Source organism: Phocoena phocoena, chromosome 3 (assembly GCF_963924675.1).
Source record: "Phocoena phocoena chromosome 3, mPhoPho1.1, whole genome shotgun sequence".
Taxonomy (NCBI): domain Eukaryota; kingdom Metazoa; phylum Chordata; class Mammalia; order Artiodactyla; family Phocoenidae; genus Phocoena; species Phocoena phocoena.
This window is the reverse complement of record NC_089221.1, coordinates 29425618-29437847: the sequence shown is the minus strand read 5'-3', so window position 1 is coordinate 29437847 and position 12230 is coordinate 29425618. Positions and strand designations below refer to the sequence as shown.

Sequence of the window (12230 nt, the reverse complement as noted above, 5' to 3'; positions counted from 1 at the left end):
AAGCCAAATAACACAGATGTACAAAAAAAAAGCCAGCAATCTTCTTTCCCAGGGTAACCAATACCAATACACTGGTTTATATCCTTCCACACTTCTATGCTTAAACAAACCACAAAATGAAGAGTCCTGTGTATGTCAACAGCCCAGTATATGCCTCTCCACACTTTTCTGTCACACATCCTCATGCAACAATGAAATTATACTAGTTACAATAAGCTGTAACTTTTGTGTTTTACTTGAGCATTTTTTTTTTTTTTTGCGGTTCGCGGGCCTCTCACTGCTGTGGCCTCTCCCGTTGTGGAGCACAGCTCCGCGGCCATGGCTCATGGGCCCAGCCGCTCTGCGGCATGTGGGATCCTCGCGGACCGAGGCACGAACCCATATCCCCTGCACCGGCAGGCGGACTCTCAACCACTGCGCCACCAGGGAAGCCCTACTTGAGTGTTCTTTAGGTCAAAAGTTATAGCAACTAACTCATTTGTTCTAACAACTGCATAACAATCCATAGCATCGTCTACCCAAGTACTCTGCTACTGAAGGGTATTCAAACTGTTTCCATTATTTTTTTCTTTTTGCCCCTACCATCCATGTAGCAACAAACATCCTTGTTCAAATGTCCTTACATATTGGTGATTTTATTTTTTTATGATAGTTTCTGTAAAGTAAGATTTGGCATTACTATGTCTCAGGGACTGTTCTAAATGTTTTACATTTATTATCTCATTTAGTCTTGACACAACTCAATGCGATATTATTATTACCCCTATTTGGAATATCATAAAATTTAGGTAAATAAATTGCCCAAGGTCACTAGCTAGTAAGTGTGAATAAGTGATTTCAACCTAAACAGTCTGGCCTCCAAATCCTTGCTCTTAACAGGATCCTTATCCAGCAATTGCCCAATTACTTTCCCCAGAGGTTGTACCCACTTAACAGTCCTTCCATGAGAGTTCCTCTGAACCATTCTAAGCCTTCCATTGTACACCATAGGATGCCTTATCTAATGACAGAAATCAACTGGCAGTGTGCTTCTTAGGTGCACAAATCCTATCTTGTTTGTTTCCAAACACAGTTGAATGTGTGCCCTATAGTCAGAAAAGCCTTTTACAATATGGAATTTGGTTACTTAGGGGATTGTCTCTCTCTTTGTAGGCTCCTCTTAGCAACTGGGTTCAAAAAATGAGTATGTATTGCTAGTGAATGGGATGCAGAATACTGCAGCTGTCTCTGCTAACAGCTTCTGGCGTTATGCTTCGGGAAAGCAAACACTGGGAATTTTCCATTTATAGTTTATGTTATTTAAATTCTTACTTAAAAAGTCTCCAGTCTTTTAATATTCACGGAATGAAGTAATTCTTCCTCCTCCTCTCAAAACCAAAATTCCCAAACTGATTACAATTAGAATGGCATACTACTGTTTTTCTATATTTCTTATGAATTTTATTTACTTTTCTCAGAAGTGTTTCAATATACAACCGAGTCTTAGGGACTTGAGCAAAGGGTGCGGTTTTTATTAATCAAGTAAATAATACAAATTAAACTCAGCAATTTATAACTGCTTTTCTTCGGAAGAGTATATCTTAAGGGCATGTTATTACATTTTGGCTCCTATGGTGAGAAAGAAATATGAAAAGAAAAATGCTAAACGCCACCCTGAGATCAGCATCGTATTTTAGGTGAGGAACAGTCAGAGACACATGGGATGATCATAGAATCCTGGGGAAAAAAGTTACTGCGGTTCCCAGGGCATGTGCCGGTGGTGGTTTGGCAAAGAAAAAATCCGGGTTTTATGCCTCAAGAAAGGCAACTGGAGAAGCTCCAAAGTTAAAGATCTTAAACGCTGATAACAAATACTGTGTGGCTGCAGAGACATGACTGATCTAGCAAATTCTGTGGATGACTTAAGACTTAAGGTTGAGTTGGCACTGTTGCCCCTCTGGTAGCAAGTTGGCATTATGCAAGGATGCTTCTGGGAAAAACAGACTGAAATGATTCGGTCTGAAAACCTCTTGCTTTGAGCAAAAACATTACCAGCTGGAAAATGAACTGCTTAAGAGACAACAGAAAGAAGTTGAATGGGGGGGTAGTGCTATTCTGAATTTTGACTGTCACAGAAGGTGCCAACATGTAAAACTGCCTCTGTGGTTGTGAGATTTAGAAACTTGGGGCGGCAACTTCATGGCTCGGGGAAAATCAGGTTAGTGAAGAAGGTCAGCTTTGGGAAGAATGAAAAGTGGTCAGAAGCGGCTAATGTGTACATTTGAGCTAAGACTGCTGAAATTTGTAAAAGTTAATATATTCTGCATTAACTCATTTCACATACCCTCCTCTCCTGCGAGGCAGTTACGTATGGCAAGTATGACTGGATCTGTTTTATACTGGAGGAAACACACTGGAAGAAGGAGAAGGTATTGTAAACTTGTCCAGGGGCACACATTTAGTAGCGCGGTAGCTGGCTTTCAGGCTTCATATTTCGTTGGCTTAGTACCACACCACGCTTGAGTGTGAAAGGAGCAATGTCAGGGCCAGACGATAGAGTCCAGAAAATTCTTCTCTCCAAAGGAGCAAGGGAGCCCTCCCTGAAGCCTCTGATGGCTGAGCACCACGGTAGGTCAGAACCTGCGGGATTGGGACCACCGTGATGATGGATACCTCTGAGCGGCAGAGCGGAGGCGGGAGAAGCCCTGCAGCGGCTGAGGTGAGCCGTAGCGGGCAGCTAGCGCCTGCCACGCCGCCACCTTCCATCAGCGCGCCGCGCTCCAGGCTCCGCGCCCCCCTCGCCCCCGGCCCGCTCTCCCCAGGCTGTGACACTCACTCACGGTCTGGGACACCTTCAACTCCTGGTTGAGCCACTGGCACAGGATCTCCGACATGGCTCGGCCTGCGCCTCCCACCGCAGGCAGGTGCCAGGAACGCGCGGGAAACCCAGTCAGCCCGCCCGCGTCCTCCTGTTGCTAAGGGCGACCCGTTGCTAAGGAAGCGTCTCCAGGCCAGAGCTAAGGGAGAAGGCTGGGAGAAGAAGGGCGCCAGAGTCCAGCCGGGGAGAACTGAAAATGGTGACTTGCCCCCTGCTGGCGGGTAAGACCTGGATGTGCGCAAGCGCAGTGGGCTTCGAAGGCCGGGAGACGGCGGTGCGGACCTTCAAGAGCGCTAAGTTAGCAGAAGTGGGGTGCGGAGGGGCGAAGCAGGGAAGCTAGTGGACTGAGCAAGGGGTTCTTGGACAAGCAGAAAGAGAAAGAGTCTTGATTGAAAGGGAATTCTTTTCTCCCTGTTTGTCTCTCAGAGAAACCTATGGAAGGTCCTACTCGAATGGCCAGTTTTAATTGCTACATTGTATGGGCTACGCATATAGAATAGGTCTTATTCATCTTATTCTGAACGCAGGAAGCATTCAAGTTTTGTCGGTGGTGGTGACAGAACTAACATTTAGGGTAATTCACATCTTTATATTGTTTTGAGAGGTGAATGTTTAATGAGCTTCTTTTCTGGTCAGTTTTGCCTTCCAGGTAATATTTTAAATTGTATTTTGAGAAAGACTCTCACTTTGCCCAAACCCGAGTCAGCCTCCTCTGAGCCCTCTTCCCTCTGAGGTCCCACCTTGAACTCTGTCCTTGGCCCCTTTGTCAAGTTTTAGCAAAAATCCTGCTGGATCAGTTTAGTGAAAATCCCCCACCCATATCTGATCTAATACCTCATTCCTCACCCTGTCAAGTTAGTTTAGCCTTTAGCCCTGCTGTTTCCTCTTAGTAGTTTTCCACCCATAGACCCAACCCTGCTCCTTGGCTGTAAATCCCCACTTTTCCTTGTTGTATTCAGAATTCGGCCCAAACTCTATCCCCTGCTGCAAAACCTCACTGCAGTAGTCGCTTGAATAAAGCCTTCCTTATGGTCTTTAACAATGGTAAGAAAAATTTTCCTTTAATAATTTCTACAAGTTTAGATAGAATAATGGGAAAAATTATATACATATATAATAGTATATATATGTATGTCACAAATATAAGGAATTTTCCCCCTAAAAGCTTGGATACATCAAATTATGATTCTTTTAAACTGTAAGAATAATAACAGTAATGTCCTAAAAGAAGAAATGTCTTTTAAGATTAATCTGAAATTGATCCATGTGTCCTGATTGGATAAAAGTTTAGTACTATTTCACTGTTGACTTTACTTAACTTTGAAATCTCCTATCCCATGAGTTTCCTCACATCCAACACAGCAGGCATAACTAAATACAATGGGAATTCTGAGGGAGATTTATTGCCAGCAAAATTGGAGCCTGATGCATTTAATATGTCTCACATTAGAGTTATCCAGATTCGGAAAACAGCCTCTATAGCTTGGGGGAATATATCTAATAAACCTTTATCCATTGGAAATAAGTCATCCCTGAAAATGCTTCTAAGGGATGAATACCTGCCTGGAAATGACCTCCAAGACACTCCTGCTGCTTGTCATCCCAGTAGTATATTTAAACTGAAGACTAGTGTTACACACTTGTTAAGAAGTTCCAAGCTTTAATTTCAGTCTATAAAGCCTGGGGGATAGAAACCAATGTTTTCTAGATTGCTGAGAAAATTGCTTTTGGGGAAGGATGTAGATGAGGGTGCGTCGAATTCCACAGCTGCACCAGAAGAGAATGCCTGAGCTCATAAACCATCCATAGCTATGTGCTATTATTCCCACGTCAGAGCAAAATATTTCTGTGCCCATCTGTAGGAGCTGTTTGGTTGTTGTTTGTTTCGAAGAGTCATTTGTAGTGTTTGTCTTTGGAACCCAGCTCCCAGTCTGCCAATGTGGTATTTTGGAAAAGAAGTCTTTATACAGAATTTAGATAAATGAAGAACAGACACTACAAAATTAAGGCAAAGTCTTTCATTTCACAAAAAGAGCATGATAATTTTTTTCAGTTCCTAAAGCATCCCACTTGAAAGTGATCTGACATTAAAATATTAATGAAAATTTTGAGCTATTACTGAAATACATGCATTTTACTGTGTGTCTTTTCTTGAAATTGCTACTTTAGTTATTATTCCAAGTTTACCATTAAATCTATTGTCTTTCCATTGAAATCCCAGCTCTGGGAAAGGTTTCTAGCACTGCTCATGTTGGATTTTTGCATTAATATGATATGTGACTTGTTTGTTTCCCCATGTGGAATCAGCTGGGAGAGGAGATGATTAAAGAAATGGACAGTTTCCCATCTGTTCTTGAGATGGCATCCTTATTGTTTTTTTAATTAAATTTTTTGTGTATCTGGATCTTGCATTTAATTGTAACTATCACAGCAATTTTAAAACTAAATTAAAATTTTATTTTTTAAAACATTACCTGTCATTTATTTATAAATCCTTATTTATTCTTTGTAAATAGTCCAGGATGGATTACAAAGAGTTATCTTGAGACCACAAGTTGGCTTGAAAAGTCCTGCTGTGTACCGAAATGAAATACACCTTATTCTTTTAAAAAATAATTGCAACATTTTTTCATAGATAGAATTTTACACTATCAATAAAGCCCAAGCTTTGGAATCAGACACACCTGGCTCTAGATGTTTGCTTTTGATCCAACTAGTTTTTTGACTTTGGAAAAACTACTTAACTTCTGAGGCTCAGTTCCTTGTCTGTAGAACAAGGACATCAATATTTGTTTGACAGGGTTATGAGGATTAAATGAGAAATTGCACATATTAATGTCTGACTCATGGTAGATGCTAAACGTTTCTTTCTTTTTCTCCTGAGGCTGTATGAATTTTTCCATTACATTGCTGGTTGGCTTAGTTTTGAGTAGTTTAGATTTGCTTATAATATTTCAAGAAGTTTTTGAGACATTTATTTCATAAATCTGCTTTGATTTTATTTATTACTAATTCAATATTTATACATACATAAGTATATATACATAGATGGATTTTTAGAAAATCTTATTTGGTCTTCTACATATGTCTTGCATGCATTTCTTCATTTCTCTCTCATCACCTTAGATCATTCTCTCATTCCCTCTCCTCGACATGTTTTGCAATTCCCTTGCTCACTTTATATTCATTAATTCAACAAATGTTTCCCCTAGTGCCCACAATTAGCAGCCAAGCCAGATTTCCCTGTCTCTTCCCCTCTGGTCACTCTCTGCAACCAGTCCAGTTCATATTCCTTCTCTACTCTTCAACTCAGACACTTTCATGAATTTCACGAGAGCAGCATTTACTGACTGTGGGTTTTGACCTCTTAAAAGAATATATAATTCCTATAGTGGATCATGTCAGAATCCTTTAAAAATGAAACTGAAGAATACAATGGAACAGAAAATATCAGAGGGCATTTCATGTAGGGAGGGTGAAGGTAAGGTGGGGATGGAAACATTTTTGGAGCCACTGTCCTGGAGGAAAAAGACCCCATTGGAGGTTCTTTACAATCTAGCTTCAATCCAAACTTAACTGTAAGCCACAAATTCCCTTTGCACAACTTGCTCACATTTCTTTACTATATCCCACTTTTCCCATCTCTATGTCCTCTCTTTGCAAAAAAGGCAGCTTCCTATCTCAGCCAATTCTACCTGTCCTTCAGGGTCCAGCTCATCAGTTACCACCTTCACAAAACCTCCTGTTCTTTCCATCATCCCAATCCCTTCTCAATTCTGAAAGCTCAGAATAAGTGCTTTCCTTTCAACTTTCATCCAAGACACCTAACTCTTACCAACTACCCATAACTTGGCCACAACTCAGTTTTGCAATCTTCTAATGTCTTTCTCAACACATTTTCAAACAAGTATTGATTTAGGTTCATATTATTTGTGGCAAATAACTATAATGCTGTGAGAATTTAATTGTTTCAAAATTCTTGAGGTCTTTTCTATTGAAGCAGATATAACCTTTTCTTTTATGTGTCATATTTTCCAGGCCACATGATTTGTCTTATATATGGGTTGTGCCTTTCTCAGGCAAACACTTAAATTTTCAATCTTAGAGAGCAATCAGATTTGAAACAATATCAAGTTAAAAACAAAGCAAAATAAGACAAATAACTTGGTACCATATGAAAAAAAGTGAGTCATATGTTCTATGACTGAGATAAGCCAAAGTTCATTTGTCAGAATTCTTGCTTTAATTTCTTATTTTCCCATATTGAAGTTTTCAGAGAAACCAAAACACCTTTAGTATCTTAAATTTAGAGCCATGAATTCATTTCTTACTTTTTCCTTCCCCAGAAAAAAAATAACCATTGCCAGTAAACCCTCTTAGTTTTGCTGAATCTGATCAAATTATTCTTATTGCAACATTGCACTTGTGCACATAGGCCCACATCCTTATCTCTCTCATGGAATATGCTTTAGAGCAGACTGGATCTCTACATGTGCCAAGTTTGACAACTAACTCCACTGTAGTCTCTCTGTAAATGAATAATTTCCAGAGAATTACAGTTTTGATTAATTGAGTAATTCTTGAAAGTCATTATCCTATATACTTCTAATCTTTTTAAAAAAATACATTTATTTATTTATTTTTGGCTGTGTTGGGTCTTCACTGCTGTGTGTGGGCTTCCTCTAGTTGCGGCGAGCAGGGGCTACTCTTCGTTGCGGGCTCTCATTGCAGTGGCTTTTCTTGTTGCGGAGCACGGGCTCTAGGTGCACAAGCTTCAGTAGTTGTGGTGCACAGGCTCTAGGGCGTGCAGGCTTCAGTAGTTGTGGCACACAGGCTCAGTAGTTATGGTTTGCAGGCTCTAGAGTGCAGGATCAGTAGTTGTGGCACACAGGCTTGGTTGCTCCGTGGCATGTGGGATCTTCTTGGACCAAGGATTAAACCCGTGTCCCCTGCATTGGCAGGCAAATTCTTAACCACTGCACCACCAGGGAAGTCCCTATACTATTCTTGATGGGATCTTTTTTTATTATGACTCCAATTTTTCATATGCAGATAAAGACATCCTATTATTTCTGAATACTTCTGGCAGTCTAATCTTCCTTCATCATGCTATTCCTTCCTTATACATTACAAAACTGCAGTGGTTCCCCACCTCCTGTAAAAAGTATATGCCAGCCTTTCCAGACACTCCAGGATCTCTAATTCCACACATTCCATCATGAATAACAATGTACTATACCAATTCCTGACTCTTCTTCCTGACCAATTGCACCAAAGCCTACTCTTTCATTCAAGTCAGATTTCTTTTTTGAAATTATTATTGACAGCCCTAATTGGTAACCTTTTCCTCTCAATTCCAGTGGGTTAAAATGTACCAGTAGAATCTCGGATATCTGAATACATGTATTGCTTTTCATTTTCAGATATACAGAACCTAGAAAAATTTTCACAGACCCAAACCTACAACTGTCAAAATGCTCACTCAGTAAATATTGTGAATCTATGTATGCCAACAGGATGTTTAACATGTACCACTCATTTTAGCACCTATATTTATGTTGTATAATTTGTTTTTGTTCTGTGTCACAGGCTAGGTCCCATTCCTCTGTACTTAGGACAATGATGATCACAAAGGGACATGTGAGCATAAGAATTGCTTCTTCCCGTGTTCTGCTTCTGGTTATGACCATGATGGAATTAAGAGTATCATGCTTCCCATCCACTGTAATCAATTATAAAACTAGAAAAATATATAAAGCAAGTTTTGAGGCAGTGGACATATAGTACACAGTCTCCCCAGATTTCTTCCTGGGGGATATTTCCTGACTGTAACTTGAAGAAATGGACACTAAACAGAGGGAAAATGTCTCACTAGGTGGAGGAAACAGAGATTGGAGTTTCAGGTTGAAGAAGCAGCTGGAATTTATGGGATAGAATAATGGAGTAGAAGAAGCTATGTACAGACGTAGCTCTAGAAATTAGCTCAGTGTCTCCTTGGATCTGGTCAAAAACAAGCCTTCCCATGCGCAGGGGGATTGGGAGCTGATTGGACATTCTGGAAGTTTCACACTTCTAGAAGTGACTGGAGTTTCAACCTGCCAAAGTGGAGAAACCTCACTAAAGACTCTGAAAATTAGGGTGAGAACCCAGAAAGAAAAGACGTCTTTCATTGTAGGGGTACTTTAACCATAACATAAGAGTTAACAAAGCCTAAAAAGAAATTCTAGTAAGATAAAGTTGATTATCCAATAAATTAACTGCCAACCAGAAAAAAAAAAAACCTTAATCTTTACAGGAAGACAACAAATTTTAGAGTTTCAGCAATGTAGCATCTTTGATGTCAAGCAAACAGTCAAGAAGCAGAAAAATGTGACCCATAATCAGAAAAAAAAAAATCAAAAGAAACAGACTCAGAAATGACACAGATGTTGGAATTAGCAGACAAAGACAATAAACAACTGTACAAAATTTAAATATTTTAAGGATGTAAATGAAAATATGGATGTAATATGTGAACAGATACAGAAGCCAAGCAGTGCAATGGAAATTAGTTTTTTTAAAAATAGATGGAAGTTCTACATCTGAAAAATCTTTTTCCTAAAATGTGAAATGTATTGGATGAACTTAACAGTAGATTGGAGACTTTAGAAGAAAATATAAATGAACTTGAAGTAAGACACTAGAAACTACCCAAACTAAGTACAAAGAGTAAAAAATCTGAAAAAAAAATAAACAGAGCTCCAGTGACCTATGGAAAAATATCAAAAATTCTAATATGTGTGACTGAAGATTCAAAAGAAGAGAAAAGAGATATTGGCGCAGAGAAAAAAATCTTTGAACATACAATGGCCATTTTCTGAATCTGAGTAAAAATATATATACATATACAATTATAATATTCATATAATTTCACAAATAGGAAAAACACAAAGGCTTATTGTCAAATGTCAAGTTGTCAAATTGCATAAAGATAAAGAATAAGAGAAAACCTTAAAGTACATAGAGAAGAAAAAAATATTACATACACTAGAGGAAAGCAATGAGAAGAATGACAACTGGTGGAATTAAAGAAATGTGAACCAGGAGACAATAGAATATCCTTAGAGTAGTGAAAGAAAAAACCTTCAACCCATAATTCCATATCCAGCAAAAATAATCCCTCAACAATGAATGTAAAATGAAGACATTTTCAGATAAAAAAAAGCTGAGGAAATTTGATACCAGCAGAACTGCACTGTAAGGATGTTAAAGTAAATTCTTCAGGCTTAAGGAAAATGGTACCTCATGAAAACTCATATCTACATAAAGGAAGGAAGAACACTGGAAATGGGGAATGTTTTGGTTAATAAATATGAAAGACTTTTTTCTTGTCTCCTATTTTTTAAAGGCAATCAATGAATGCATGTACAATAACAATGTATTTTGGTGTTTATAACATATATAGAAGTAAATATATATGCCACCAATATGGCACAATGAAAGAGAGGGGAGTAAGCAGAGCTATATTATTGTAAAGTTCTTAACAATAACGTAAGGTGCTGTATAATATAAATTAAGGTGTATATTAATAAATTCTGGTTACATATTTAATCCCTAAAGCAACCCACTAAATTTTATAGTGATATAGTTAAAAAGCTGGCAGAGAAAATTTAGGAAAACTAAGCAAATACTTAAGTCAACAGCTTGTAGGAAAAGAGGGGAAAAGGAATAAGAAAAATGGGACAATTATAAAATAAGTAGGAATATAATAGACTTAAACCCAAATGCATCAATAATTTCATTGTACATGAATTAAACAATTAAAATACATAGATCATCAAATTTGATTTTTTAAAAAAACAAGACCCAAATGTATATTGTTTAAAAGAAATGCACTTTAACTATAGAGATACAGATAAGTTAAAAGTAAAATTGTAGAGAAACAATTTATTATGTTAACATCATTCCTGAGAAAGCTAAAGTGGAATCAGTTTCTGACAAAGTAGACTTCAAGACAGGAGTATTGCTAAAGTTAAAGAGATACACTTCATAAGATATTAAAAGTTAATTAATCAAAAATATATATAATAATCCCAAATACCTAAATGTGAAGCCAGATACTCTTAGAGGAAAACATAGACATAACACTCTCTGACATATACCGCAGCAATATTTTTTGTGATCCACCTCCTAGAGTAATTTAAATAAAAACAGAAATAAACAAATGGGACCTAATCAGACTTAAAAGCTTTTGCACAGCAAAGGCAACCTTAAACAAAATGAAACGACAACCCACAGATTGGGAGAAAATATTTGCAAATGAAGCGACTGACAAGGGATTAATCTCCAAAATATATAAACAGCTCATGCAGCTCAATGTCAAAAAAATAAACAACCCAGTTGAAAAATGGGCAGAAGATCTAAATAGACATTTCTCCAAAGTAGACATACAGATGGCCAAAAAGCACATGAAAAGATGCTCAACATCACTAATTATTAGAGAAATGCAAATCAAAACTACAATGACGTATCATCTCTCTCTGGTCAGAATGGCCATCATCAAAAAAATCTACAAACAATAAATGCTGGAGAGGGTGTGGAGAAAAGGGAACCCTCCTACACTGTTGGTGGGAATATATACAACCATTCTGGAAAACAGTATGGAGGTTTCTTAAAAAACTAAATATAGAACTGCCATGTGACCCAGTAATCCCACTCCTGGGCCTATATCCGGAGAAAACCATAATTCGAAAGGATACATTCAACCCCACTGTTCATTGCAGCACTATTTACAATAGCCAAGACATGGAAGTAACCTAAATGTCCATCGGCAGAGGAGTGGATAAAGATGTTGTAAATATATACAATGAAATATTACTCAGTCATAAAAAAGAATGAAATAATGCCATTTACAGCAACATGTATGGGCCTAGAGATTGTCATACTGAGTGAAGTAAGTCAGACAGAGAAAGACAGATATCATATGATATCACTTATATGTAGAATCTAAAAAAAATGCCACAAATGAACTTATTTACAAAACAGAAATAGAGTCACAGAGGTAGAAAACAAACTTATGGCTAACGGGGGGAAAAGGGGGAGGATAAATTGAGAGATTGGGATTGACATGTACACACTACTATATATAAAATAGCTAACTAATAAGAACCTACTGTATAGCACAGGGAACTCTACTCAATATTCTGTAATGACCTATATGAGAAAAGAATCTAAAAAAGAGTGGATATATGTATAACTGATTCACTTTGCTGTACACCTGAAACTAACAAAACATTATATACCAACTATAGTCCAATAAAAATTAAATATATATATATAATAATCCTATTTGTCACACAACTAATAATAGAAGCAAAAACTGGCAGAACTAAAG

The 12230-nt window shown here is 37.9% G+C and overlaps 1 protein-coding gene across 1 annotated transcript in view; it reads right to left on the bottom strand.

The window, feature by feature from the left end:
- The window catches only part of SPEF2 (sperm flagellar 2), a 172611-nt gene extending 169688 nt beyond the window's left edge, over positions 1–2923 (bottom strand). The window contains exon 1 of the mRNA XM_065873225.1: positions 2816–2923. Within this exon, the coding sequence (XP_065729297.1) occupies positions 2816–2873 (58 nt within the window). The 5' untranslated portion in view covers positions 2874–2923. The remainder of the gene's footprint in view (positions 1–2815) is intronic.
- Between the last annotated feature and the right edge of the window lie 9307 nt (positions 2924–12230).